Source organism: Populus trichocarpa, chromosome 3 (genome assembly GCF_000002775.5).
Source record: "Populus trichocarpa isolate Nisqually-1 chromosome 3, P.trichocarpa_v4.1, whole genome shotgun sequence".
Taxonomy (NCBI): domain Eukaryota; kingdom Viridiplantae; phylum Streptophyta; class Magnoliopsida; order Malpighiales; family Salicaceae; genus Populus; species Populus trichocarpa.
The window spans coordinates 13,952,180-13,979,805 of NC_037287.2; the positions used below are offsets into that span (position 1 = coordinate 13,952,180).

The 27,626-nt window shown below is 35.0% G+C and overlaps 4 protein-coding genes across 5 annotated transcripts; 2 read left to right on the top strand and 2 right to left on the bottom strand.

The window, feature by feature from the left end:
• Positions 1 to 1,917: 1,917 nt before the first annotated feature.
• LOC7465815 (probable sodium/metabolite cotransporter BASS6, chloroplastic) lies at positions 1,918 to 5,324 on the bottom strand. 2 transcript variants are annotated; one of them, XM_006385682.3, is made up of 9 exons: positions 5,093 to 5,324; positions 4,955 to 5,002; positions 4,766 to 4,866; positions 4,133 to 4,263; positions 3,686 to 3,879; positions 3,362 to 3,614; positions 3,027 to 3,280; positions 2,869 to 2,951; positions 1,918 to 2,280 (listed from the first exon to the last, which is right to left on the bottom strand). In XM_006385682.3, exons 1-9 carry the CDS (start codon positions 5,235 to 5,237, stop codon positions 2,218 to 2,220), a joined length of 1,272 nt encoding a protein of 423 aa, XP_006385744.2. In that variant the 5' UTR covers positions 5,238 to 5,324; the 3' UTR covers positions 1,918 to 2,217. The 2 variants fall into 2 exon arrangements, with proteins under 2 accessions (XP_006385744.2, XP_052306977.1); XM_052451017.1 differs by lacking the exons at positions 4,133 to 4,263; positions 4,766 to 4,866; positions 4,955 to 5,002; positions 5,093 to 5,324 and adding an exon at positions 3,910 to 4,102.
• A 2,272-nt stretch (positions 5,325 to 7,596) lies between these two features.
• On the top strand, positions 7,597 to 11,570 carry LOC7458206 (uncharacterized). Its single transcript, XM_002303506.4, has 4 exons — positions 7,597 to 8,110; positions 9,100 to 9,336; positions 9,430 to 9,647; positions 11,035 to 11,570. Exons 1-4 carry the CDS (start codon positions 7,841 to 7,843, stop codon positions 11,207 to 11,209), a joined length of 900 nt encoding a protein of 299 aa, XP_002303542.1. The 5' UTR covers positions 7,597 to 7,840; the 3' UTR covers positions 11,210 to 11,570.
• A 4,582-nt stretch (positions 11,571 to 16,152) lies between these two features.
• LOC7465816 (probable LRR receptor-like serine/threonine-protein kinase At1g12460) lies at positions 16,153 to 20,106 on the top strand. The gene is made up of 2 exons (XM_002303507.4): positions 16,153 to 18,272; positions 18,379 to 20,106. Exons 1-2 carry the CDS (start codon positions 17,080 to 17,082, stop codon positions 19,856 to 19,858), a joined length of 2,673 nt encoding a protein of 890 aa, XP_002303543.3. The 5' UTR covers positions 16,153 to 17,079; the 3' UTR covers positions 19,859 to 20,106.
• A 619-nt stretch (positions 20,107 to 20,725) lies between these two features.
• Positions 20,726 to 24,156, bottom strand: LOC7465817 (probable aminotransferase ACS10). The gene is made up of 4 exons (XM_002304412.4): positions 23,053 to 24,156; positions 22,783 to 22,923; positions 21,898 to 22,058; positions 20,726 to 21,812 (listed from the first exon to the last, which is right to left on the bottom strand). Exons 1-4 carry the CDS (start codon positions 23,548 to 23,550, stop codon positions 20,957 to 20,959), a joined length of 1,656 nt encoding a protein of 551 aa, XP_002304448.2. The 5' UTR covers positions 23,551 to 24,156; the 3' UTR covers positions 20,726 to 20,956.
• Between the last annotated feature and the right edge of the window lie 3,470 nt (positions 24,157 to 27,626).

Sequence of the window (27,626 nt, forward strand, 5' to 3'; positions counted from 1 at the left end):
AACGCTGGTTTTTACATAAAAAATCATAAATGTAAATAAAAAAACTTAGCATGTATCCAATTAAATAAATCACAAACATTTGTATAAATAAACAAAAAAAAAGTAATTAACAATAAATAAAAATATAATTGGAGAAATTGAAAGACAAATATAGATCAAAATATTTAATATTGCAACACAGGTCATTTATGCGGTTGTGTTTAATAAATTTACTTATTAAAATCAATTTGTAAAAAAATAGATACACGCATAAAATTTATTGAATAAAAAAATATATATTATACAAGATTGCACATATTAAAAATATTATAAAAAATAAATATTTAATCTATATAAAATATAAAAAAACATAGATGAATTATATTAACCTTTAAAAAATTAAATACATCCAATATAATTAAAAAAACAATCCAAATTTAAAATAGACCAGATAAACCAAACAAATCATAAATTAAAACTTAAATTTTAAAAATTATTTTAAAACAAACATAACAAAGGTATCAACAAAAAAATCAATTGTTTTTTTTAATAAAAAACTAGCTTCTAGATCTGATAAGGCTAGCCAAACTAATCTTGCATGAACCACTAAAATCTTGGATTGTAAGCATCACATTTCATAATATTTCCATTGGCAACAATAATTGCTAACATTGTAGTCTTCATTATCATAACTTTAATCTTTTACATCACTTGCTCATCATATATGAAGCAATCTCTTTTAATATCTTCAGCTATTTTCCCTGACAATTACCTCATATTCTAAATTTCTAATTGTTTTATATACATAACTATCAACTAATGCATATAGAGTTAATCTAGATTCTTCAATTCTATCTTCTCCCCTTGCTTTCTCATTTTTCATGTTCCTCTACCTCAAGAACTTTTCCTTACCATCTTCTAATTCATTTATCATATTTAATCCTTTCACAACACATCTATGACCAGGAGTAAACTTTTTCCCGCACTTAAAACACAGTCCAAGTTTCTTTCTTTCCTCATAAAGATCATCGCATGTTTGTTTAGAGTTAATTTAACAGTTCACTACCTGTCAATAAATCTTCCATAGCAACTCGTTAAATAAGTTCTTGGAATTAGCCTACTCTTCTTAGTGATTACAGCATCGGTTTGATATCTTCCTTAAGCCCACTAATGAAGTTGGATACATTATAATCTTCAGGCAAAGATTTAAGCTCTTGGAATTTCTTCACATGCTCTTTTACACTCTTTTCTTGTTCTTACTTGTTTAACTCCCCACTATATCACTTTGATTGCCAAATCGTATACAAACTGCCTTTAATAACTCATTCAAGTTAGTAGTTAATCATTTCCTCCTACCAAGAGGCTTTCGTACCAAATCTCAGCCTTTCCTTCCATATACAAAGAAGCAATCGCAACCCATTGATTGAACATGTTTTAAATGCAACTTAAAGAACCTCCAACATTTCCTGATCCAACCACAATGGTTTTCCCTAGAAAAATTAGGTAGTTCCACCTTTGGCGAAGCCATATTATACCCTGCCCAGTTGCCTTCTTGAATTCCCATAATATCTCTCCTGTTGCCATTCCTACGAGGAAGATGGTTTCCTTCTGCATTGACACTCTCTCTCCCTTCTTTCAAGTTCACCCTCCATATTGGCCTTAAAAGAATTCGAGGTCGTCAATACCGTATCCATTTGTAACTGTAATTCTTCTATCTTCTAGTACAATTCAATCCCTTGCATCTTAATTTCTGTTCTGATTTCTGTATTTCTTCATTTGTACGCCTGTTGTGCTCCTCCAGAGCCCATCCTATTATTGTCCACCATGGTGAGCAAGAAGTATATTTGTGTTGCTTAGGAAAGTCCTTAACAATGAAGATTGATAGTAAGAAAGGAGATTTGAGGAGTAGAGAAGAGAGAAGGAGAGGAACTTCTGCAGTTACAAAAAGAAATTCTTATTCAATTACTTGTCTCTCCCTTTATACTAACTAACTGCTACTAACTACTCTTAAATGAATTAACAAACCATTACACACATGCTAATTCTTATTCATCACATTTAAAATGCCCTGCTAACTAATGCCCCTTACTCATCACATGTAAAATACTGCTGCTGTAGCGGATCCAGTGCAGCTACTGTTGCTGATTCTTGCCTTTGCTATAAGGTTGATCACATAACAAGTTGATAACGTAACAAGGACAAACTTGTGATTTGCAAAAGTAATTTCCAGTTGAAGTGCTATTCTTTCTTCTTGGCCCAAATCATGACCAGAGAAAATCCCATCAAAGACATGATTACTGTCTGCAGTCACAGAAACAGCAGATATTTATCAGAATCCTGCGAGAGAGTATCAATACCTAGCAACACGAAGAAAGAACAACCCAAATCTAAATCATCAGTGCTAATCTTTTTATGTAAAAGCATATGATACAACTTTAATTGCTATTGGTGTGGGCAAACCTAGAAAAAAAGTGTAACGTAAACCATTTGTCAATCAATCAATGCTCTGGGTCCAAAAAGAAGAAGAATAACCAATACCTCCGTGGCTGAGGCTTCTGTCATGTATCAACGCAAAATAATGAAAAAGTTACTCTCCTTTGCTATGCATATACATAAGAACTGAGTGCTAGAATTAATCAGTGATAAAAACGGAAGATAACTTTCCCTCGTTTGGTTGCTTCCATTGACCAAAGGAAAGTCGGACCAGACTCTGGCATGAACTCATTAACATTGAACCTCAAAGAGAACCATAGAGGATTATTACATGTAATGTTGCTTATAACAGAAATCATTGTTCATTGCAGAAATTAGCAACCACAATTTGCACCAGATTTCTTCATTAAAGATAATTGTGCTACAACAAAAAGAAAATGCGAAGTTTTAACTTACAGAGATTGCTGGAGGCACAGCAACAAGTGGATCTTTGAAAAACCTGTTAGCAAGTGCGAGAGCTAGAAGACTGCTCTGCATTCCTGCAAAGGAAAATATTGTGAGCTAGAAGAGTATGATCCACAACAAAATGACCGAGTTGAAAACAAAGGTGGTACCTGTCTCATAGGATAGTGTTCTTTGTAGTGCTTTTAAGTCAGATGCCTTGTGGAAGACAAAACCTGTGAAATAGTAACCAACTACAAATGCTGATAGATGAAATGCAATAATAAGCGATACTATGGTTACTCCAAAAGGGGACATAACTGAGTCAACATTAATAGCAAGTGGTGCTCCAACACAACAGGCTGTTACTAGTACTGATAGTGGTGGCAAAAATGGCCGAATAACACCAGAAATCTGCGGAAACAACCTGTTGTTACAAATAAATAAGACATAAGCACACCTCACATCAACAGTGAAACAAAACACTTGTTTGGATTGAGCATATCACCTGTTTAGAAGTAAGCCTGCAGCAATTGGAGCAACTACGATCTGCATAATACTGGATACCATTCCTTTCACATCAACAGGCAGTCTTTTTCCAATGAGCAATAGAGATAATAATGGAGTAACAAAAACTGCAGTAGCCGTGGACATTGATGTCATGACAATGCTTAGAGGAGCCATTGGAGGGTCTGTCAGAAAAGTAGCATAATTTGAAAGCTGAGCCCCACTAACACAAGATACCAACATGATCCCAGCACCTGATACATAGATTCACAAATGTGTTGGTACCGTCTCAACTATTTTGGAAATCAGGTAAATACAATCTTACCTATTGGAGTAGGAAGCCCAAATACTGACACTGAAATTATACCAAACAGATATCCAAGACTTGGCTTCACAACAAACTGGCCAACATACCCAGCCAATATAGCTGCTGGTCTGTTGAACGCTTCAAGAAAATCCTTTTCACTGGAATTAACCCCAACTGCAAACATCAAAAACCCTAATGCAGGAGCATAATACCTGAAATTAGACCAAAAGGAATGATTATGCCTGAAATTAGACCAAAAGGAACGATTATGTGCATACAACCTTGGAAAAGTTTACTTGGTTCTGTTTATACTGATTTTTTAAAATGCATAAAACTTCTTAATCATTAGCTGGTTTAGCTCTCCTAACTAGTGGTCAAAATTAAACCATCAATCCCCACCACTGTTCTGAACTTATTACAGAAATTTTTCCACAGACCAATTTATTCAAAGTAATATTTAATAACCTGGTGGTAAACCACGTGAAAGAGGGGGGATGGACAAGAGCCAACAATGTACTAGCAAGGACTATGTGAGGCAAAAGGGAATTTGATTGCTCCAACATATCCACTATAGAAGCCTCCTTCTGCTCTACCATCTGAAATAAGACATCAACAACCATTGTCAACTGAGTATTTAAAAATTAGAATAACTGCACCGAGTGTCTAAAATCCCATCTAAAGACCCAAAATAAACCTATGAATCGAATTAGGAAGATTAGTTTTGGTTTTTTGGGTTTGAACCGAACTCTCCTCTCCCCTAATGAGCTCTGCGGTCTTTCTTCTGTGCACTATTGTTGAGTAAATCTGCATGCAAACTCACACTCATCGATTGGCTAATTTGCTATTCGTGAGTGAAAGCAATTTGAACCAAAGCACCATACACAACCACCCCAATATGTTAGTCTCATCAAAGATTGTTGCAAAGAAATCCTAATCCAAGAACTAGATGGTGAAAGATTCAAACTTTAATAGAACTCATAACATTCTCGTTTTGCCAGTGTTAGACAATTTGGAAACTTATGGATATACAATGCAACTAACCCCCTAAATTTTTAATTAAAAACAAAAATAATAAACAATAACTGCAGAAAGAAGCACCTGACTTAAGTCGGTCACATAATTCTCATCATGATCCGGTTCCAAAGAATCAGAGAACTTCTGGGACTCACATCTGCTCACCAAGAATCTTGAACTCCCACCTATCAAATATAAACAACTAAATGCATCCGAACCAAAAAGAGAATAAAAAATAATGGATTGCAAAGACAGAGCTGAAGAGAAACTTACAATGAAAATTCGATTTTAATGGCATTGAAAAACCCAAAGATCGCAACTCTGAACAAATAGTAGAATTATTAAACACAACAAAAGACTTGAGGGACTAGTAAGATTCGAAAGAGAAACCATTAAGACAAAATTACAGACCTGAAAAGGATTTGAAGGAGCGACTTGGGGTCAAAACTGAAAGGTGATTATTACAACATTTGCGAACGTGGGAAATTTTTTGGTTATGAAATTGGGAGATATCTGGGCGTTGAATCTGCAGCGTTCTACTGTTTACTACACTCATTTCTTGTCAACAGAGAGTGTTCCGTAGCATAGGATAGTATATACTCCCTGTTCTTTTTGTTCTTTTTGTTATTTGTTTCCAAACAAGGCTTTCTTCTTCGGTTTTATTGTGCGTATGCTCGGAGAGTGGTGGTTTTTTTATAAAGATATAATTTTTTTAAAACATAAACTATACTTTATAAAAGTAAAAAATATATATTTTTTATATAAGTCTCGCTAAAAAAAGTCAACTATATCTTTAAATCAAACACCCCTTTGGTGTTCTAAAAAATGTAGGAATGGTTATGGCAATAAATCCCTGAAGTAATATTCAGTGAAGTTGAGGATGAAAACTCAAAGATAGCTTGTTTTTCTAAACCAAACTCGCCATCTTGGCAAGTATTTTAACAGAGATAATTGTTATGGTAGTTTTTACTTGATGAATTTAACTTCAAATCAAGATTCATAATAATGAAAGAATTATTTGTGGTTTCCAATGCAAATTTCTATTTTCAAGAGCATCAGGTGGTGTTGATGCGGAGACGACGTGTTTTCTTGCACTACATTGTTTTCATATGGTAACGATAGTGAGGAATCTGGACTTCATTAGGAATATGTCAAAGAATCAAACAAACTTGATGTACATCAAATAATTGTTAAGAAAACTTTCTTAATTAAATGATGACAAGGAGGTTTACATGGAATAATCTGAAAACTAGATATATTATTATAAAGCAAGAAAACAAAGCTTATTATAGGGCTTGAAATAGAAAATTGAACAATGATATTTTAACGTCGAAAAAGTTATATTGTCAAATGAATTTAAAATTAATAAGATTAATAATTGTATTTATATAAAAAATATAGATAAAAAATATGTCATTGCATATTTTTATGTGGATAACATGTAAATTTTAGACAATAATAAATACATGATCAAGTCTAATAATAAAATATTAACTAATAAATTTGACATAAAAAATTTGGGTGTTGGAAATATGATGCTAAAAATAATAATTTTTAATATATATGACGGATCAAAATTATCATAATCTGATTATAGTGTGGGAAAACTTTTGATAGATTTACCAAATTATTATTATCTTATTATTCTTCATCAATGAATGTGTCATGGTATTAATAATTTTTACATTTTGATTTATCATATAGAATATAATAGAATATTTTTAATGAAAGATTATTTATGTAAATGATAAATATAATTATTTATTTGAAAATTTTAAAAGATTTAATTCTTTAAAATACTCATTAAACTATTATAATAAATAATATTTTAATTCTTATTGCATAATAACCACCAGAGGAAAATTATATTTTTTAATAATTAATAATAAATATTATTATTAAATGTAAAACTTTATAAAATAGCTAAACAGCATATTCCTCCTCCAACGTTAATTTATATTAAAATATGTTTAGAAAGGTGGTTAAATTATATTTAAAAAAAAATTAAAATTAATTTTTTATATTTTTAAATTATATATTAACATCAAAAATAAATTTTTTTAAAATATTTTTAAATAAAAAAATATCTTAACAAATAATTTCTACCCGTAATCCTAAATACATACTAGCCCTCGAAGACTATGATATCTTGTCCTTATCACACGTGTCATATCCTCAATGCTCTGTCCCTACATAACCACCCGTCAAGCAAGACCAAACTCTGCCGGAAAGACATGTCACTTCATGCAGTACCTTAGCTTCTTACCATAAACCCAACGTCAAGAAAACAGCAACCGATTCACTGAACTCGATAACTCGGTCACGAACTCAGTGTCTAAAAAATTGATAATACTTCCCTTGAGGGTGAAGTCACGACAAAAAAATACACTCCACGTCATCAATATATCCACTCACAGCACGCCACGTACCATAAGGGATCCCCGCGTCGACAGCGTTCCTCTTTGCGCCAGGTCGCACATGACCACGTTAAAAGAAAACCGTAACTGGAAAGCCTCAAAACGACAACGTTTTAATGGCTGGCACGTAAATTCAGACGCTAAGAAAAAGGCAAAATTGTAACGACAAAGTTAATAATAACGGAAAGGACTAAAAATCTTTCTCGATCCTCTATGTTATATATTGGATCACATTAAGTCCTTAAATTTTTCACTGAACTAAATAACCCCTCATTTTCAAATAAAGGGAAATTTAAGCCTTTCCATCAGCCCCATTAACACTAGAAATCTAGAGAAATGTCATATATCTAATGGATTGAGGATCTCAATGTTTCCTTTAATTGGAAGCAGACGGGTTGTTTTGAAATAATCTTGAAAATGAAGGGTCTGGTATGATCTGCAAAGTATAAGTAAGGACGTGTGACTCTTAGCCCAACGGAAAGATTAAAGTTACCAATTACAATCTAAAGGGTCCCTCAGAGAGGAAAACAAACACAAAAGCTGTGTCTGTTTCCTTTCTCTGCATCTCCTTTTTATATGCTTCATTGATTATTATCTTATTTTTCTTCATCAACGAATCTCTCCTCTGGTTCCCATTATGAGCATCATCATCATCATCATCTGAAAAAATTTCCCCCTCCATCCTTATCGGGAACCAAACAGAAAGTTACAAACTTTATCTGTTTTTAGGGTTTTTGGTTCAATGACTTTTTATGAGGATGATAGTGTGGTGCCAGAGCTAATAATGAGCATGGAGGGTGATAAAATTGATGGTGGAGATAATAGCGAAGGGGATTATGTGAATTTGAGAGATGAGAATGGGGCTGGTGAAAGGTGTAATCTTTGTGGTTTTTATTGGGGGTTTGGATGGTCTGTGTTCTGGTATTGGGTTAAGTTGGCTTTGCTGTTTACCTTTATTGGATTATTAGCTGCTGCTTGTGTCATGTGGGTTGGCCCCTTTTTGATGGATAAGGTTAGTTTTTATAAAAAAGTTTTGTGCTTTTTGTGGTTTCAATTTTGTTTGTGTTGTGGAATTTGGTGGATCGGGATTTGCTTGCTATAGAGTTATATGTTGCTTCTTTTTCCTATATCGATTGGTGGCTTTTCATGACAAGGTTGATTTTTATCTGAATTTTGATATTTTTTTTTAGTTTTGCTAATGTTTATGTGATTTGGATTTATTCCTTGTAAACTGATGATTCTCATTACATGTTTCTCGGGATTTGGTGGTGTTTTTCATAAATTGGCAGGTTTTGTTTCAGTTTTGATATATTTTTTGTGGGTTTTGTAGTGCAATGTGTTTTTCATTCTGGGTTTTATTACATTGCCGTGCAATTGGAGCTTTTGTTGTGGTTTTTGCCCCACAAAATTCAGGGATAAGGGTAGGCTTTCAGTGAAAAAGGAGGTGTTTAATGTACTTTTTAATGTGCATGTCTCTAAAAATTATGGATTCTATCGAATTGTTTTACACTTTGAGATATAGTTATGTGTTTTCCCTTAAATTTATTTGATGAGATAGATTGTCTTGTATACTGTTGTGTTTAAATGTTTGTAGCATTATATCGCATCTACACACACGCACATGCGTGCGCACATATATATGCACAGTTTGATTATTCTTTGTTCTAAAATCTTAGTCTTATTGAAGTGTTTCATGCAAGTGATTTCTTATTGTTAGCAACTTCTTTCTGAGCATGGAGGCAATATTGCTTTAGAACACGATCTACTCTTCATTATCTTATAGATGTTCCTTTTCTGATATCTGTTTTCTTTAATTTGATTCTAACTGGATGCTCTGCAGTATTCTCTTCTACCAATCCCACTAGAAACTTGCCATAGGATTATGACATTACTATTCTCTACCAGAAGGTCTTGCTAGAAGTTCATGGTGGTTATTGGATATTTATGGGATATTCATGCATATTTTGATTTTTCCCCTACCTGACTGGTGAATTTTTTCAGGAGATTATCCCTATCATGAATTGGGAGACAAGAACATTTAGCACTCCGGTATTGGCAATTCTTCTCTTTGCCTCTGTGGCATTGTTCCCCACTCTACTTCTACCATCATCACCATCTATGTGGGTGGCTGGGATGACGTTTGGCTATGGGATTGGATTCCTATTAATAATAACTGCAGCTGCTGTGGGTGTATCACTTCCATATTTAATTGGCTCATTGTTCCTTCATAAAATTCAAGTATGAACCATGTGCCAAGATTTGTTCATGATTATAGCTATATTGTTTTCTCTTCTACGTGTGCCTAATGTAATTCTGAATTCCGTGACACAGGGGTGGTTAGAAAAATATCCAAAAAGAGCTGCAATTTTGAGAGCAGCTGGTGAAGGAAACTGGTTTCATCAGTTTCGAGCTGTGACTCTAATCAGGATTTCTCCATTTCCATATATTCTGTATAATTACTGTGCTGTTGCAACAAATGTTAAGTATGGTCCTTACTTATTGGGATCGTTGGTGGGAATGGTGCCAGAGATATTTGTTTCAATCTATACGTAAGAACTATCCACTCCCATTTTGCATAAAGCATTTCATTTTCATGTGCCTCTGCTTCCAATCATATACTTCTCATTTTAGATTCTTACATTAATGCATATTATTCACATTGAATTTCTTACACACTGATGTTGGTGTAACTTTGTCAATTTTTTCTTTATTTCAGTTCTTGTTTATTTCCCTTTTAACTTTTAGAGCAATATTAACTTTGGATTTTCAAGTTGAAACAGTGTCTGATATTTTTGTTTCTTATTTTCAGGTCAGATATACATCTGACTTCTTCTTTTGGTACAAAGAGATATGAATGAAGTGATGTGATTTTTCATTTTAGTAAAATGATTTCCCTTTTGTTATCTATTTGTTTTGACCTCTGCCCGAAGCATTATTCTTGAGAAAATTATTTCATAGATGAATTACCATTTCAGTTCTAGTTCTAAATGCATGGCTCCAGCTGTTAGGTATGGGATAACTTAACAAGGAGAGGGATGAGTCTGTGGTTCGAGTCTTTACCTTGTAACCTTGAAAAGGAAAAATATACGTTGTAACTGAATTTGGCCTTAGACATCAGAAGGATGGGATAGGAATGCCCTAACTTCACTGGAAAATATATAATTTTTTGCACTCATTTCAAGGTCTTATAATCAAAACTTTCAGTAATTGGTGTCTGAAAGTAGCTCATGCACACCCAGTCCCTTGCTCTCACCTGATTATTTCTCGAATCCTTTTTCCCACCATCCTAATGAAATGTGCATCATAATGATTTTAATAATTACTGCAAATAACCTGATCTGTTGGCTTAATGAGGCGTAATCACAATCCCCAGAAACATCTGTTTTCATCCCCAGCTCCTCCAACTCCACCTCTGCATCTTCTTCAATGTTATGCTGTAACTGTTCTAGAAAGAAAATCTATTAATTCTTTCTGGAGCTTTCGTTTTTGAAAAGACACTTTCTTTGCCCCACGGAAGAGGCCTTTTCATGCTGTATGGCTTGTGTTATGTGTATCCTAGTTTTGGACCTTTAATGGGGAACTATAGCAGGGTGCTAACCGTAGCAGCTAAACCATGGGGCTTTTCACCTAGGGAAAACCAGAGCGCATTGCATGAGTTTGGCCCTCGTTTCTTTCCCTTTTCACTTTCTGAACTTTAGACGAGGTTGGTACTTGTCAATGAGAGGATATACCATGCTGGGTAGTGTGGTGTGCTACACTACACCATGGTATTATCAGTACTGACACAATTTCTTTCACACTTTGGAGCTAAGGCTGCTGCTTTTTCCTAGATATGCGATTCTTTTCATGCAGTCTTCAAGCTTCAATCTTGGGTTTTAATCACCGGCATGGATTCTCTTCAACGTTCCTGAACCTGAACCTTCTTTGGTTTTGCAGTGGGATCCTTATACGGACCTTGGCAGATGCTTCAAGTGACCGACGCACTCTCTCAGCTCCACAAATTGTCTTCACGGTGTTTGGTTTCTGCGCCACGGTGGTTGCCACAATTATAATCACAGTGTATGCCAAAAGGCAGCTGAAGGTCATGCAAGATGAACCGCTACTGGAATAGCTTCTGCAAGTCCTGAATCAGTGAAAAGCAATCTTCCACATACCATCTTTGTCAGAAATAGCACACAATGATTTGAATGTGATGAAGTTCTATTTTATTTACAACTTCATCCATAGAACGTTTTGCTGCTCTACGGCATTGACCACCATACAGCAGTTACAGACAACGTGGAACAGGATGGACATCTAACTTCATAGTGAGAGCCACTTCCTTGCTCACATTTTTCATCCCCCATATTATCTATAGTTATTTCTGTTTCAGTTGCTGCTTGTATATGATTTAAGTATGTGGCTTAAAAGAGGCTACATTGGACTTGGACAAAGAAGTTGAAAGTTGTAAATGAAATTTGAAGTGTTCTTAACTTGCGCAGTTAATATCTGTTATTCTGCAAGCTCCATGCCATACTATAGTGGTATTGAGGTGTTTTTGTACATAAAATATGTATCAGTGTCATGTTTAGATTTAGTTCATGCGAGTCCATAGCTTTGCCGCGCTCACGCCTAGTATAACATTGTTCATAATCCTACTCCCCAAAGCTTTGTTTTGGTCGACTATTTTATCATTCTAATTCGAATTTAAGAAGAATGCCGGGAAGAGAAATTTTATTTGTAAAAGCACCATTTTGTGGCATTCAGGATGTAGATGTCTGCTTGGTGTAGTTGCACAGATAAAAACTGGCACGTTATGACTAAGCACCAGTTTCTCAACTACTATAATTAGCACCAATTAGCACCATAGGGATTTCTGAGCACCTTCCTGCCTTGGAACGATAGTAATCTCACGAAGCAAATTTTTGTGTTTTCGGTAATGGAGATTATTGACATGATAATGATAACATGTGCCACATGCACATCTAAAATATTGAATGTTGCCTTTCATGCTGCAAAATAATGATCGAAATTATTTAGATACAAGCTGTTTTCCCCCCCCCCTCTCTGAATCACTGGTGTCCATCTGATTGATCTAATTCCAAGCACTAATTATTGGGAGTGGATCCTTGTTGAGGGTGCAACACAAGAGCCCACAGACAGCGGGCTCGGCTGATTTCATAGCTCGAATTTGCAGCTGCATCATTGTAGAAATTGAGCCATCAGCAACAGGTTGACAAATTAAAGTGAGGCTCGCCCCCCTCTTATATCTTGTAGAAAGACAAATGCACTACAAGCTCTTTGATAACTATAAATTACTCTTGATGGGGTTTGAAATTGGGACACAAGAAGATGGGCTACCCCTAACCTTGTGAAAATGTGTGCTTCAAACTGAGGAGTGAGAAGACTTGGTAATAAAAATCCAACGTCATATTGTACTTGGTAGAATATTTTATAGGAGTCGAAACATCCTTGTTGAAGGAGTGAGCTCTGTGCTTCAGGGTTGAATCGACCTTGTCGGAATTTGACCTGGAATTAAAGCATCCCCATTGCTTCAACTTTTAGTTCCAAGTATTTGTCGAGATTCTGATTCCAGACCACAGCAAATGGCTTCCCTACTTCCACAGGTAACAACAAACAGGACGTGCAGAGACAGAGAAGCATGTCTACAATGGCATCTTTACCGTCACCACTACCAAACTCTCCCTGTCAAGTGCTCCCCAGTGAGCGACGACTCCATTAAACAATCCATGCTTCCCATTACCACGCGCCTCGCTGAAGCTTTTGACAGAGCATGGATACTTCAAAATTCCTTACATAACCACATCAGGTTGGTATCCGATAGAACATTCAATCCCACATTTTTTCAAACATATGAGAATTTTAATTAATAAAATATTATTCTTGATACCCTGGGATGTTTTAAAAGATTCTTACTTCATTAGTGTTCGAATGTTTTTTATTAAGAAATTTAATTATTTAAAAAGATTGGAAAAAATACAAAACAATATAAAAGATTGAAAATAAATTATCCACTAGGAACTTAATTATTATTTTTTTAATTTCCTAAAGCAACAATTAAATTCACTATGAAACCGTAATTTATAGAGGCCCAATGACTCCACGAAAATTATAAACAACTCAAGCCACTTGCCAAGCTCAGAGTATGAGTTAGCTATAAGATTTTTTGGAACTCAAATGAAGGCAAACCTTAAGAAACAAAGCCCCTTCAATTTATCGAATTTCACATGTTGAATGAGTGACACACACGCGTTAATGGGTGGTTGTAAAGTGTGCCGCGGCAGCATGTTTGACATTGACGTGGCAACTTAATAGGAGAGCACAAGGGCCGTGATTGTCCTGGTGGGGACCACAAAAGAATTGATGCCAACTATATTCACGTTTTATTTTTATAGAAAATAAAAGCGTTTACATTTCGTGTACCTAATTAAAGTATCGGCCTAAAACAAAATTAACTGTTTTAAAAATATTTTTTAAAAAACTGAATTGATAATTAAAAAATAAAAGCTAACCATGATTATAAAAAAATAAATCATATAGTATATAGTTTAGTGGTAAGAACTTGAGATTAAAAAATTTATTCTTCTCGTAGTTGTGATTGTTATTATAATGATCACTGGAGATTTACATGGTTGTTAATTTTAATATTCGTGAAATTAGTTAAGAAACACACAAATTAATCTAAATATCTATATTAATAATACAAAAAAAACAACCACAACTCCACAAGCTTCAAGTGAAGAAATGGAAGAAGAAAATTGATAGTTAATAAACCCACATTCAATGATCAAACGGTCATTAATTGCTGCGTTTTAAGATCACTATATTTTTGTAGTTTTGGTGGCCCATTTTATTATACTAAATGACAATGACAATTTTCTGATCAAAATAATAAAAGACAATTTCCATGGGAAGTAGGAATTGGCCCACTCTATTAATTACATTATTTAAAAGGAGAAAATATCCTTTTTATTTTTAATAATTTATGGAAAAAATAAATCAAAAAACCTCGTGTGAAAGTACCAGCCACAAGTTATTAGCAGCCACTGCTGGATTTATAAGTACATGGAGGTTTCTAATACATCCCTTAGTTTAGGGCTAGAAGATGCAGCTTTATAAGTATCTCCTTTTGCGTTAAGTTAATTAAATCTAAATTCATTTTGAAGGTTTTGTAATTTTACAGTTTAGGAAAATTCGTCTTTTTTAACAAATAAAATTAAGTTTTTTTAAATTATTCAAATCCATTACTTATACTTCATTTAACATTACAGTCTAGCCATGCTTTTAAAAGAAATTAAAAATTAAAAAAATTATTTTTTTGATATTTTTTATTTTTTTTAATAGATTAATATTAAAAAAATTATATTTATAATGTTAAATCTTGTAAGTCTCACGTGGCCACTAACTGCTAGTTGGAAAAATATCTTACCATTGCAATTAATATTTTAAATAATATATAAAATAAAATAATAATTAGTATGCATTGACACGCTCTAGCGTGTAAGTCACCTTACTGTATTCAAGCGGTGAGTGTGGCAATTTACTATGGCTAAAAAGAGCCTTCCAAGGTGTCTTCCAGTTCATCATGGCAGTGATGGTGTATTGTAGTCCCATCTAGTTCAAATGTTCAATGCCAATTGTATTTTTTTTTTCCCCTCCCCCCCCCCCCCCCACACCCCCCCCTCCCCCCCTCTCTCCACCTTGATTAATGTGATGCCCTGAACAAATCATAACAGCCCTTTAATTTATTGTTTTCTTGAGATTTACTCCTTTTTATTTTAATTATAATTCTCTTATTTCAATTAATTATTTCAAATTGGAAAGTGTTTTCAATTTCTCCATATACTTATTCTTTTGACTGCTATTTTTTTAGGTGATTTTCAAGTTGATTTTTTTGTTGCAATTTCATCTTCTATTTTTTTCATATCAAGTTGATTTCCATTCTTTTGATTGTTGTGTTTTTTTGCTTTAAAAAATTTTTTGAATAATTTTTTATTATTTCATCACTAAACATTAAATTTATTAGGAATTAGATTTTTTATTGAACTCAGTATACGATTCTTTAAATTGTGAGTTTAAGAGATTAATTTAAGTATAGAATATTCGGTCGGGTTTGCTTAGTTTCTCATATTATTAAATCAAAGTTGTCTTTTTTTCATATTATTAAAATAATCAAGCTTATTAAACCAATTTATTCAATGACCCAAGTTTAGAATCTTTTTTTTCTTTTAATTTTATCATTCAACATTAAATTAGTTTAGAATTTAGCTTATTTATCGAGTCCGAGTCTAAGATTTCATTGGCTTTGAATTTAGAAGATTAATTCATGCTTAAAAGATTCACCCGGGTCTACTTTATTTTTCATATTATTAAATTAGTGTTGCCTTTTTTTACATGTTATTTAATTAAATGATTTTATGAAACCAAATGACTCAATGACCCTGGTTTTTTTTTTTTTTATTATATCTGGTTAAAAAATTTCAGTTCGTGATGTAGCACCGACCATCAATCTAGGTTTACTTGAGCCATTTTTTTTAGTTCTGTTTTTAGATTTAGTATTTTTTTTTAACCTTCAATACTTGATTCATCATGATTGACCTTTCTAATTTGTTGTGGTATATATAAGTTCTAGGTTCTTAGGGCTATCACATCACATTCTCCTTCCATGAATCATAAGTTTATCAAGTTAATTATAGTCTATTCGGGTTAATCTAATAAATTATTATTTTAATATTTTTTAAAAATAATATATCATTCAATATATCAATAATTTAATAATTTAAAAGTTTTTTTACCCAGCATGTATTAAATTTTTAACATTCTATTATCTTTATATTTTTTAAAACTAAAAAAAAATAATCTATTCCACGACGTATAGCGTCTAAAAAAACCTAGTTTTGACTAAATCTTTTAGCCACTACTACTATTATTTTTTTTAAGAAAAAAAGCTGTCATGCATCACCTCCTTTCAATGTATTAACATCAAAGGAAGAATACATCTTACGTCTCATCTCTCCCACTGCAAAACAAATAAAAAAAACAATCCTCTCATATGTCTCCATCGAAACGGAAACAAAGAAACTTCAATGGCCTCCTCAAAAAAGCAGCAACACATACAAAAACTAATCCACAAAAAGAAAAAAGAAAACTCAAAGACCCCTTCCTTTGCTTCACTTTATTTCCTTGTTTTTCTCTTTTACACTATAGCAAGTTAGCAACTCTTTTTTTTTTTTTTCTTAATTTGATCAAATCAATTAGTCCCCTTAGAAGGGTATTCCCTTTTGTGTGGCCAGTTGGCATGGCTTGGTGAGAGAGAATAAATGCATGACTGCAGACAGCTACAGATGCTTGCAAGGTCATGGTCAAGGACTGGTCTGTTAACAAGACAGATTTCTCTCTCTCTTTTTTATTGCAATCCATAAAAAGATCAGTGCTTTTCTTTTTTTTTCAAGTATAATTATGTGCTAAGGACCAGAGATAGCGAGAAAGACATGGACATGCACGTGGTTCTTCTTCAGTTGGCGGCAACTATACATACACCAACACCATATTAGAGAGAGAGACTTTTTAAAGCAGAGAGAGGGATTATGAAATTGGCTCACCTGCTTCCTTTCCAGGAAAGGCGCTGTCAGGGTGAGACGACCACTATTTCTTCACCATTTTCATTGCTTCACTTCCCATGCCTCATCAGTTTCATTTTTTAACACAAACCCCACAAAAGCGAAGCCCCCTATATATTTGTTTTTGTGCCATAAACTAATGGGGTTCTTTTGCGTGCAAATGTGTTCACCAATTTAAGTGCTTTCTTTAGTTTCAGTGATACCAGAAGTTGAAAAATGCCACCTTTACATAGTCATGAGTGTGCTTTTGTGTTTCTCAATATGAGAGCTACAAGAATTAGTTCACGTGAAGTGGCAAGGAGACCCAGATCCTGTTTCAATTGGATCTATCATCAATAATGTCAAAGGGGCAGATCCATTTATGAACATTTATACTGTGAGCATGAGAAGATTGTATCAATTGTGTCTTTCACATGCTCTTTTGCTCTTATTTTTTTTCTTCCTTGGATTCACTGCTACTACAGTTTCACCAGCTACCGAGAAGGAGATCTTACTACAATTCAAGGCTAACATCAGCAATGACCCTTACAACAGTTTGGCTAATTGGGTTCCAAGTGGCAATCCTTGTGATTACAGTGGTGTGTTCTGCAATCCTCTTGGTTTTGTACAGAGAATTGTTTTGTGGAACACAAGCTTATCTGGGGTTTTGTCACCAGCATTATCAGGTTTGAGATCTTTAAGAATCTTGACATTGTTTGGCAATAAATTTACAAGCAATATCCCACAAGAATATGCAGAATTAAGCACATTGTGGAAGATAAATTTGAGTTCTAATGCCTTATCTGGGTCAATACCAGAATTCATTGGTGATTTGCAAAATATTAGATTTCTTGATTTGTCAAGGAATGGTTACAGTGGGGAGATTCCATTTGCTTTGTTCAAGTTTTGTTACAAGACCAAGTTTGTTTCCTTTTCTCATAATAGTCTTTCTGGTTCAATCCCCGCTTCAATTGCAAACTGCACTAATCTTGAAGGGTTTGATTTCTCTTTCAATAATTTTAGTGGTGAATTGCCTTCTGGGATTTGTGATATTCCTGTATTAGAGTATATGTCTTTGAGGAGCAATGTGTTAACTGGGAGCGTGCTTGAAGAGGTTTCAAAATGCCAAAGATTGCGTTTTTTGGATCTTGGCAGCAATTTGTTTACTGGGTTGGCTCCATTTGAAATTCTTGGATCGCAAAACTTGAGTTACTTCAATGTATCGCATAATGCGTTTCAAGGAGAGATTCCAGCGATGAGAACTTGCAGTGAGAGTCTGGAGTTCTTTGATGCGTCAAGTAATAATCTGGACGGTGAAATCCCTTTGGGCATTACAAACTGCAAAAGCCTTGAATTTATCGACTTGGGATTTAACAGGCTGAATGGGAGCATTCCAGCTGGTATTGCAAATTTGGAGAGGCTTTTGGTGTTTAAATTGGGTGACAATTCAATACAGGGGACAATCCCTGCAGAATTTGGAAGCATTGAGTGGCTTCTTCTTTTGGATTTGCACAATCTCAATCTTTCTGGTGAAATTCCCAAAGATATAAGTAACTGCAGGTTTCTTCGTGAGCTGTGAGTCCAAACACTATCTAAATGTTTTAGATGTTATCAGTTTTTTTTTAATTATTATTACTTAAATCCAAACATGACAAAAAAATAATCTGATCTTTTGATTCAGGGATGTTTCTGGAAATGCTTTGGATGGAGAAATTCCCAACACCCTTGACAATATGACTTCCCTGGAAGTCCTTGATTTGCATAGAAACCAGCTAGATGGTAGCATACCGGAGACTCTAGGAAGCCTATCAAACCTCAAGCTTCTTGAATTGTCACAAAATAACCTTTCTGGGACAATTCCATATTCTCTTGGAAAATTAGCAAACTTAAAATATTTCAATGTCTCCTCCAACAACCTTTCTGGTCCCATTCCTTCAATACCAAAAATCCAGGCTTTCGGCACAGCTGCATTTCTTAACAATTCTGGGCTCTGTGGTGTCCCTTTGGATATTTCTTGCTCAGGAGCTGGCAATGGGACAGGTAATGGATCAAAGAAAAACAAAGTGCTCAGTAACTCTGTTATTGTGGCGATTGTTGCTGCTGCACTGATCCTTACTGGGGTCTGTGTGGTATCGATTATGAACATCAGGGCACGCAGCAGGAAAAAAGACAACGTGACAACTGTTGTTGAGAGCACACCATTGGATTCAACAGATTCAAATGTTATAATTGGGAAGCTGGTTCTGTTCAGCAAGACTTTGCCTTCTAAGTACGAAGATTGGGAGGCTGGAACCAAAGCTTTGCTAGACAAGGAATGTTTAATAGGTGGTGGATCAATTGGAACAGTATACAGAACTACTTTTGAAGGTGGAGTTTCTATTGCAGTGAAGAAGCTTGAGACCCTGGGTAGGATCAGAAGCCAAGATGAATTTGAGCAAGAAATCGGATTGTTAGGTAATCTTCGACATCCCAATTTGGTTGCATTTCAAGGGTATTACTGGTCTTCAACGATGCAGTTAATTTTGTCTGAATTTGTTCCAAGTGGCAATCTATACGACAATCTGCATGGGCTTAATTATCCAGGAACCAGTACTGGTGTTGGGAATAGAGAATTGTACTGGTCTAGAAGGTTTCAAATTGCTCTTGGAATAGCGAGAGCGCTTTCTTATCTTCACCATGACTGTAGGCCTCCAATTCTCCATCTCAACATCAAATCCACTAACATACTATTAGATGAAAATTATGAGGCCAAGTTGTCTGATTATGGGTTGGGGAGGTTGCTTCCCATTTTGGACAATTATGGTTTAACCAAATTCCACAATGCAGTAGGGTATGTTGCACCAGAGTTGGCTCAGAGTCTAAGATCGAGTGATAAATGTGATGTGTATAGTTTTGGAGTAATTCTTTTGGAGCTGGTAACCGGGAGAAAACCAGTGGAGAGTCCAACAGCAAATGAGGTGGTGGTTCTGTGTGAATATGTTCGTGGATTGCTGGAGACTGGCTCTGCTTCAGATTGCTTTGATAGAAGCTTGCGAGGTTTTTCAGAGAATGAGTTGATTCAAGTCATGAAGCTAGGATTGATTTGTACATCTGAGGTTCCTTCAAGAAGACCAAGCATGGCTGAGGTTGTTCAGGTCCTTGAGTCCATAAGGTTGGAGTAGAATCATCGTAGTGTTCGAAGTGCAATTCAGAGCTTTCTTGAACAACCTCAGAGTTTAATTAAATATGTACTTTCAATAAAAAAAAGTGGTAGTCTAGCTGGAAAATGGTGTGCTTAGTTGTGCAGAGACAAGAGGGTTGCATATTAGGGGGGGGGGGGATCATTCTTTTCTATTCATTTTGAAATTAAAAGAGTAAATTGTTCCTGATATTTGTAACATTTTGCAATAAAATGATTCATTTATTGTAATTCATTTGCAATAGAGAAAATGTCAAATTTTACAAGAGTTCTAGTTTTAACTTGCTCCTGGTAATTGACGTGGACATGGTAGGGTAGGTAATCAGCTATTGGATTGGAATAGCATGAACTATGGGACTGGAAGCATGAATGAACCGAAGTGGAATGAAAAGTCTAATCCTTTGCTCCAGTGCAGCCTCAGGAAAGCACCTTGCTCCAGCTCCTGTAAAGTGGAATGGAAGATCACAGAACTCTGTGTCAACATATCAAATGCTTCAAAGATAGAAGTTGTGGCGGCCGTGGCACAGCAAGTTCCCTCCAGAGGTAATGATTTTTAAGCATTCCACTAGTTACTTTCTGTTTTAGTTCAACTGTTGCAGAGCCAATCTCCTTCAGAATTCCTTCAAGTAGATACTGTTTCATTTAACTCAACCAAATTAACAGCCTAATGAGAGATTGTTATGTGCCTCCTCCTAATTGATTTCTTCCCACCAGTTATTTTAATGGTAACTAGTGTTCAATTTCAGTTTTCAATCATTGAAAAGAAGAGGCAGCAATAAATCATAAATGAGCTTTGAACACTTGCGCAAGTGTTTGACATGGTACATTGAAAGAAATATTGAAAACAATATAAACCAACAGTCTGGATTTATTTCTGCCTATTGTTGGCATCGAAGGTGTGGAAAAAACTAATAAAATTCCGGATAAAAGAAACTTATATACACCTGTATTGTCCAAGATCATTTGCAAATATTAAATAGGTTTCCTCTACCTTCTCCAGTGTCAATTGCGTAACCGCTTCAATAAATTATCCTACAAAAAATCTGTAAGGGATCTATTTCTTTAGAATAAACCAAACATTTCAACTGCTTGCTTTACAGACATTCACCATTTTAAGAATTCGGTCCATGACTACAGGAATGTCCCTTTCAGTCAAGTTGGCAAAACAGAATTGGAACCATCCAGGTTCAATACAACGACAGCAAGATCCTGGAGTAACATTGAGCTTTGCTGTATTCAACAATTTGTCCCAAAGCTCAAGCTCCCCTTTCTCACTGTAAGAGTTGATTAACTCACTCATGTCAGCCCAGCAGGAAAAGCCCCCTTTGCTCTTTGCGCACTCAATGCCCAATTGCTTCAACCCCGCCACAAATGTGGCATACGTTTTCTGAAGCCTCTCCCTGTTATTCTTTATTAACTTCTGAACGAAGTCAGTATCTGAAAGCAGAGAGACAAGTAGATGCTGTGTCGGAGCTGAAACTGATGAAAACCTTGTCAACTTTTTGGCAGCAGCTAGAACATTTTCATTGAAGGAGTAGATTACACCCACCCTAAAACCTGGAAGAGAGAGATCTTTTGAAAGACCATAAACTATATGTACCCTGTCCCGGTCAAGATAATCTGAATCAATGAGTTCTGCCATGCTCGCAAACTCCTCGCTCCCATGAGTAGACCCTGCAAATATTTCATTGGACACTATATGTATGTTCTTCTCTCTAGCAAAGTTTAGAAGGCTATAAAGTGTTTCACGATTAAGCAGATTGCCAACAGGATTTGAGGGGTTTGAAATCATTATCCCACGGACTTTGAGACCACGTTTCTTTGCCTGGTTGAATCCTCGATCAAGTGCAGTTATACTTAAACTGAAGTTGTCAGCACTGCGGCAAGGAACAGGAATTATCTCCACCCCTGTTCTCCATTTTACATCCCAGTCAAATCTGCGTATAATGTTCAGACTTCAGTTCTCTTCCGATATAAACTTAACTGAATGAGAACTTTTGAAATTGCAGATTTCATAGTTACCCTGGGTAATATGGCGTTGGCACAAGAAATGCATTTCCAGAATCTGCTAGACAGAAGCTAAGCATTTCAATTGCAGGGTTTGCGCCAGCTGTAAGTACCATCAGAGAGGGATTGAAGGAAACTGCATTTTCCATGATCTGAGACATAAATCCTGCCACAGCCTGCGGGACAAGCAGGTAATGACCAAATTTAGTTTAACTAGACAGGAAAAAAAAACGTGACCAACTGCAGCTAAAAGAGATGCCAGTCACAAGCAGGAAAGCAACAATTGCAAAAATGGGCGTGCAAGCACTTGTCACTATGATGCATGAATGCAATGTCTATTTAGCTCATAAATAGGAGAAAAAAGGATGATGCTAAATCTTCATTCCTTTCAGGTATTGTTCAAAAAGAAAGAGTAAATTAATATAATTGGGATCCACAATTAAAGTGATTGGAAGGACAAACATTTTGCAGACACCACTAGCAATAGAGAGCTAGTTAGGGCAGCACGCAAACTCGGTCTGGGTTTGGTCTTGAGGTCATATAAAAACATGTCTCCTTACATTTTGATTTCACTAACAATGTAAAGGTTTGCTAAGGTTATTATAAATAAAACAACCACTTGAATCTGCACTTATGCTTTATCAAAAAACCCTGGAGCTAAACAACAGAATGACCTTATCACAAGTCAATACAACTCAATTTCTAAAACCAATCAAATTGCTTTTCGTCTTCTGACAAATTAAACATCCGAGAAAAGAAAAACCATTCTAATTAAGCTGAATGTAAGGTTAAAAACTTCGAAGACTAAAATTCTAGTTATAATCAATCTATTACTGAATTAATTGACTGAAAATGACCTAAACACGTTTCATTAATACAAAGAGAAGTAAATAAAATTACCACTTTCAATTGCGTAAGCCCATGAGAAGGCTGGTAAGTAGCAATCCCACTAATACTCAACTCCTCTCCTTCACCACCACCACCCAATATTGCTTCCTTTGCATTCTCTACGAGCCACTCCTTAACCAAATCCAACGTTAACTAAAACAAGCATAAACCCATTATCGAAACACAAATAAAGCCATACAAAACAACACAAGATGGACCAAAAGATTCAAACTTCCAATACCAAAGAGAAAAAAATTCCAAACTTTAAGCTAAAGTACACACCTTGTTCTCATCCACACCAAGCTGAATAACCCCATTTGGATTGCCCGCTTCGTCATATGGATCCTCCAGGACTTTCTTCAACCCAACATAGTAAGGTGAGTCCCCACTCTTCACTATTCCATTGGCCCGGCCCGACAAGAAAACAGGTCCTCTCGGAGTTCTCGGTGATAGAAGGTTTCTAGACAAATTCCGAGGAAACCCAGAGAGCTCGGCCAGCTTCCCCGCCGACCCAGAAGGAGACGGCGCATTCGGGTCCCTTGCTGGGTCATCCTGGTCATTCGGGTCATCACGGTGTTTTCTTCTTAGATAAAGCTGGAGAAAGTAGAAAAGAGCACAGGGTATTACTGAGCCTAGAAAGAGACCTCCTCTACCCTGAACAACGCCTTGTAAAGGAACAATAACTCTCATGGCGGTTCCTCCACTGCTGATAGTGGTGGTTTGTTTCGTTTCCTCGTCGGGTTGGGATGCCCGGGTCCGAGACAATAGGGTTCGGGTCATTTTAGTTGCAGTAGAAAAGTCATGGAGGTGTGTAACTGGTTTCGTATTAAAAATCCATTGGGGTAAACCCAGATGTGAAATAATAGAATGGTGGTTGCGGTTAGGTTTCAGAAAGATTTTTCATTTGCGTTTTTGTAAATTCTAAGGGATATTTTGTTTCCTTCGTTATAGAGGGGTGGTTAGGACTGGATCTCTCTCTCTCTAGTCACTGGGATGTTTTGGTTTTGCAGGCCACGTGAGTTTACCTCAATGGCCTTCTCAAAGATTTTTAATTTTCTTTATAATTTATGTAGTTCTCATTGCTTTTTTCACAATCTTCAACGATTCATGAGAATAAGTTCCGGCTTTATAGTAATTTCAGTCGCATAAAACAAGTCACCTGTCGTATCAAAGAGGAGCATTGTTTTCATCTGACCTCAAGGCGATGCTCCCCGTTCGTTTGAGATCCCTAGGAATTTCCAGGCAGTCAGCCGATAGAATCTGCCCCTCCCTTCACACTCGAAGACAAAGTCCCAATTCGTCTCTTCCCTTTTCAACCACAACCGTAAGCTTCAAAACCCAAGCCCGGGAAGGGAAGCGATGGCCGGCCTTGAATTGAGGCAGAAAACAAGTGCTGTGCAAAGGTTGTCGTGATGAATGGTGCAAACTCCCCCCAATCAAAGAAGACATGTCACAATCCTTTCTGTAGCTTAATTGTTCATATGTTAAATTTACTCTTTAAAAATTACGAGTTTGAATGCTCCAAACTTTGTAGTCATTGAAGATTTCTCTAGTTATTCAAGAAAATTTGTTAAGATACATATAAATTACTCTGAATTTTCATAATTAAAAAAAAAAAAAAACCTGTCACTTTCAAATGCCTTTTGGGTTAGGACCTGCTCCAAGCATAGAGTTCTATATTTTATTTGGGCCACGTGCTTTTCCTCAGCTCATGTGGATTCTGGGACCAAAACCCACGTGTCTGAGTGATCCAATAAGAGGACAACCCCTTAACATCCTCCATGTATCTTCCCAAACAACAATCACATAATTGCGTGGTGATTGCGGCACGCACACTCAAACTGATTTCTTCTAGAAAAATTATTAATTATTAATGATAAGGTCATCATGGAGTAATTAATGATACATCTTGCTCGAAAATTAAAAATAAAATAAAGCAATGAACTTTACATCAAAAGTCTTGGAGATGCTTAACGATGAGAACATCACATTTGTCTACCGTGTTCAATTAGATACATACTTCATAGTTGTGGTTCAGTATCCTTCGGTTCCGATCGGAGTGCATATACTAGTATGTATATTTCCGACAATGATGAAAAAGATCAGCTAATTCTATCTCGATTAATATACTAGTATATTTTAGATTTTTCAGGCACACGCCAAATTAGAGACATCGGTTTTCATTACCTGGTATAAATTGAGACCTCCAAGAATTAAAAGTAAAATTATAAAAATAAAATTATAAAAACTAAAAATTCTAAAATATGTACCAATTGTAGAAAGCCTAAGTAGGTGAATACTTATACTTGAGGAAAGATAAACATCACCTTTACTAAATTCTTTTAAATGAAGGATTATCTTAACTATGTGTTTTCATTTAAAATTTATTATACGGGTGTCATTAGTTGTCTAAATTATTTTCAAGCTTGTTCAAAAGTCATTTATTATCAGTGAGTTTTCATTGAGATAGCATCGGGTCCTAAATCAAGAATCTCGCAACTCGATGATTTCTTTTATATTTTTTTTGTTACAGGCATCGTGCTAGGCCTACATCAGACCCTAAAACCATAAGACTTGCCAACCCAACTGTTAAAATTCAAGTCTAAGCAAACAATGTTGAAAACTCGTCAACATATATTTTGAATATGTTTTAAAGTTAAAAATATTGCGCTAAGCCTACGCTGGTCACTAAAAAAGGAGACGTGTTGACCTAACATTAAAATGCAAGCTTTGATCAAAATAAGACACAAAAGTGACAAAAACTCGTTGACACAATCTTATTTTTGTTTGAAAAATAATTACACATACATAAATGTAAAAATGTGACATCACATTTTTATGAAAATGGTACTATTGCTATTGTAATGAGTATTTTTTTATAATTTTTTTCCTTTTTTCTTTAAATGTAATATATGTTTTCCACAATATGGCTCTGTCTTTCTTAAGATATTATAAATATATACACAAGACGACCTAAAGATGGCTAACCTGATGCCACTTAAAGTACGAAAGCCCAATTAACAAGGCCTGGGAGAAAATATCAAGACAAACAACAGCCCAACCAAAGTGCCTTAAAACATAGGCCGTGGAAAACTGCCTCTTGTTGCAGTGGGCCATTGTATGAGGTCAGGCTGTGGGTGAATGATCTCCAAATCAGGGCTGGCCATTGGACTAGCGGCCACCAGTTAGCCTTAGGGTGTGTTTCTTTTTTAGTTAGTTTTTGTAGTTATAGTTTGAAAAACAGTAAATTTTAAAAAAATAATTTTAGTTGTAGTTATTTAGATTATACGTGTTTGGTAATAAATATAGTTGAAATTTATGTATAGTAAAAAACATGTACAAAATATTTAGATAATATGTTTATCCTGTTTGTTTTTTGTTTAAAAAAAGCTTTTGAAAAAAAAAAATTTATTTTTTTCTTTGTTTTAAATTAATATTTTTTGATATTTTCATATCATTTTGATACACTAATGTCAAAAATGATTTTTAAAAAATAAAAAAAATATTATTTTGATGCATTTCCGAATGAAAAAGCACTTTGAGGAATATTTACGGAACTCAGTTAAAAAAGCACGCAGAAACTGTTGCACAAAACTTGCGTTTCAAACTCAATTTTTAGTGGGTCTCACTGCATAAAACGCAGTTTCCTTTGTTACCAAACATGTTGCTGCGCTTGTTTCACTGCTACCGTGAAAGCTAGCGGAAACAAACGCACTCTATTTCGTGCCTGTTTGACAATTTAAAAATATTAAAAAACTAATTTTTTTGATACGCTGATGTCAAAAATAATTTTTTAAAAATAAAAAATATTATTTTGATACATTTCCGAGTAAAAAGCACTTTGAAAAGCAACCGTGACCACATTTTTAGGGAAAATATTTACGAAACTCAGTTAAAAACATGTAAAAACTGTTATACAAAACCTGCATTTCAAATTTAATTTTTTAATAAGTCCCACGGCATAAAACATAGTTTCCTTTGTTACCATATATGTTGCTACGATTGTTTCACCGCTAACATGAAAACTAGCAAAAAAAAAAAAAAAATGCATTCTTAAATATTTTAAAAAATAATTTTTAATAAAATAAAAATATATTTATAATTTTAAAAAACACTATTTTCATGTGCTACCAATCAAACAGGCTCTTCCATCCTTTTTATGACCTGTATTTGAAAAGAAAAGACATGAATCCGATGTGGATTCTGCGATCACTAGTACAAAATCATTTTCAAGCAGTCGAATTCTCAACTACCAAGTATTTATGGTGTTTCACATCTAGGTAACTGAGGAGTAAATGCTACAAGGACATGGGCTTCTTTTTATATCAGGAGGAACCACAAGGAAATGTTTGGCATGTTAACAATAATATATAAAATAGAATAATTTTTTTATCTTGTTTAAAATTATTCCACTGAAGAAATTTTTGTCGAACAAGTTTATCTAATATTCTACATAAGAATTAATCTAATGAATTCGAGTTAACATAAACAAATTTATTATTATAGTTTTAAAATCCAACTTAGAATCAATTCAAGGCCAAACCTAGGTCACGGGTAGGGTTAACTATTGACTCGGTCAATATAAAAATAAAAATCATAATTTTAAAACTTGACTCGGGAGTCGATCCATGGTCATGCTCGGGTCATGAGTTGGTTGATCATTGACCCGGGTTAACCCTATGATAAAAATTATTATTATCATAGTTTTAAAACTCGACTCGAGATTCAACTCGGGGTTGACCCGAGGCTGGGTTTGGGTGATGGGTCGGGTTGACCATTAACTCGGGTTAATGTAAGGATAAAAATGACTATTATCATAGTTTTATAATTTAACTCGGGGAACGAACTAGGGCCCA

Excerpts from the sequence above, each read along its gene's own strand:
- LOC7465815 (XM_006385682.3), bottom strand. The coding sequence starts at position 5,237 with ATGAGTGTAGTAAACAGTAGAACGCTGCAGATTCAACGCCCAGATATC. Across the intron at positions 4,867-4,954 it reads ATTAAAATCGAATTTTCATT|GTGGGAGTTCAAGATTCTTG; the intron begins GTAAGTTTCTCT and ends TATATTTGATAG. Across the intron at positions 3,281-3,361 it reads GCAGGCTTACTTCTAAACAG|GTTGTTTCCGCAGATTTCTG; the intron begins GTGATATGCTCA and ends TTGTAACAACAG.
- LOC7465817 (XM_002304412.4), bottom strand. The coding sequence starts at position 23,550 with ATGACCCGAACCCTATTGTCTCGGACCCGGGCATCCCAACCCGACGAG. Across the intron at positions 22,924-23,052 it reads TTGGTGTGGATGAGAACAAG|TTAACGTTGGATTTGGTTAA; the intron begins GTGTGTACTTTA and ends TGCTTGTTTTAG. Across the intron at positions 22,059-22,782 it reads GGCTTACGCAATTGAAAGTG|GCTGTGGCAGGATTTATGTC; the intron begins GTAATTTTATTT and ends CTTGTCCCGCAG.
- LOC7465816 (XM_002303507.4), top strand. The coding sequence starts at position 17,080 with ATGAACATTTATACTGTGAGCATGAGAAGATTGTATCAATTGTGTCTT. Across the intron at positions 18,273-18,378 it reads TGCAGGTTTCTTCGTGAGCT|GGATGTTTCTGGAAATGCTT; the intron begins GTGAGTCCAAAC and ends CTTTTGATTCAG.
- LOC7458206 (XM_002303506.4), top strand. The coding sequence starts at position 7,841 with ATGACTTTTTATGAGGATGATAGTGTGGTGCCAGAGCTAATAATGAGC. Across the intron at positions 8,111-9,099 it reads GCCCCTTTTTGATGGATAAG|GAGATTATCCCTATCATGAA; the intron begins GTTAGTTTTTAT and ends GAATTTTTTCAG. Across the intron at positions 9,337-9,429 it reads TGTTCCTTCATAAAATTCAA|GGGTGGTTAGAAAAATATCC; the intron begins GTATGAACCATG and ends TCCGTGACACAG.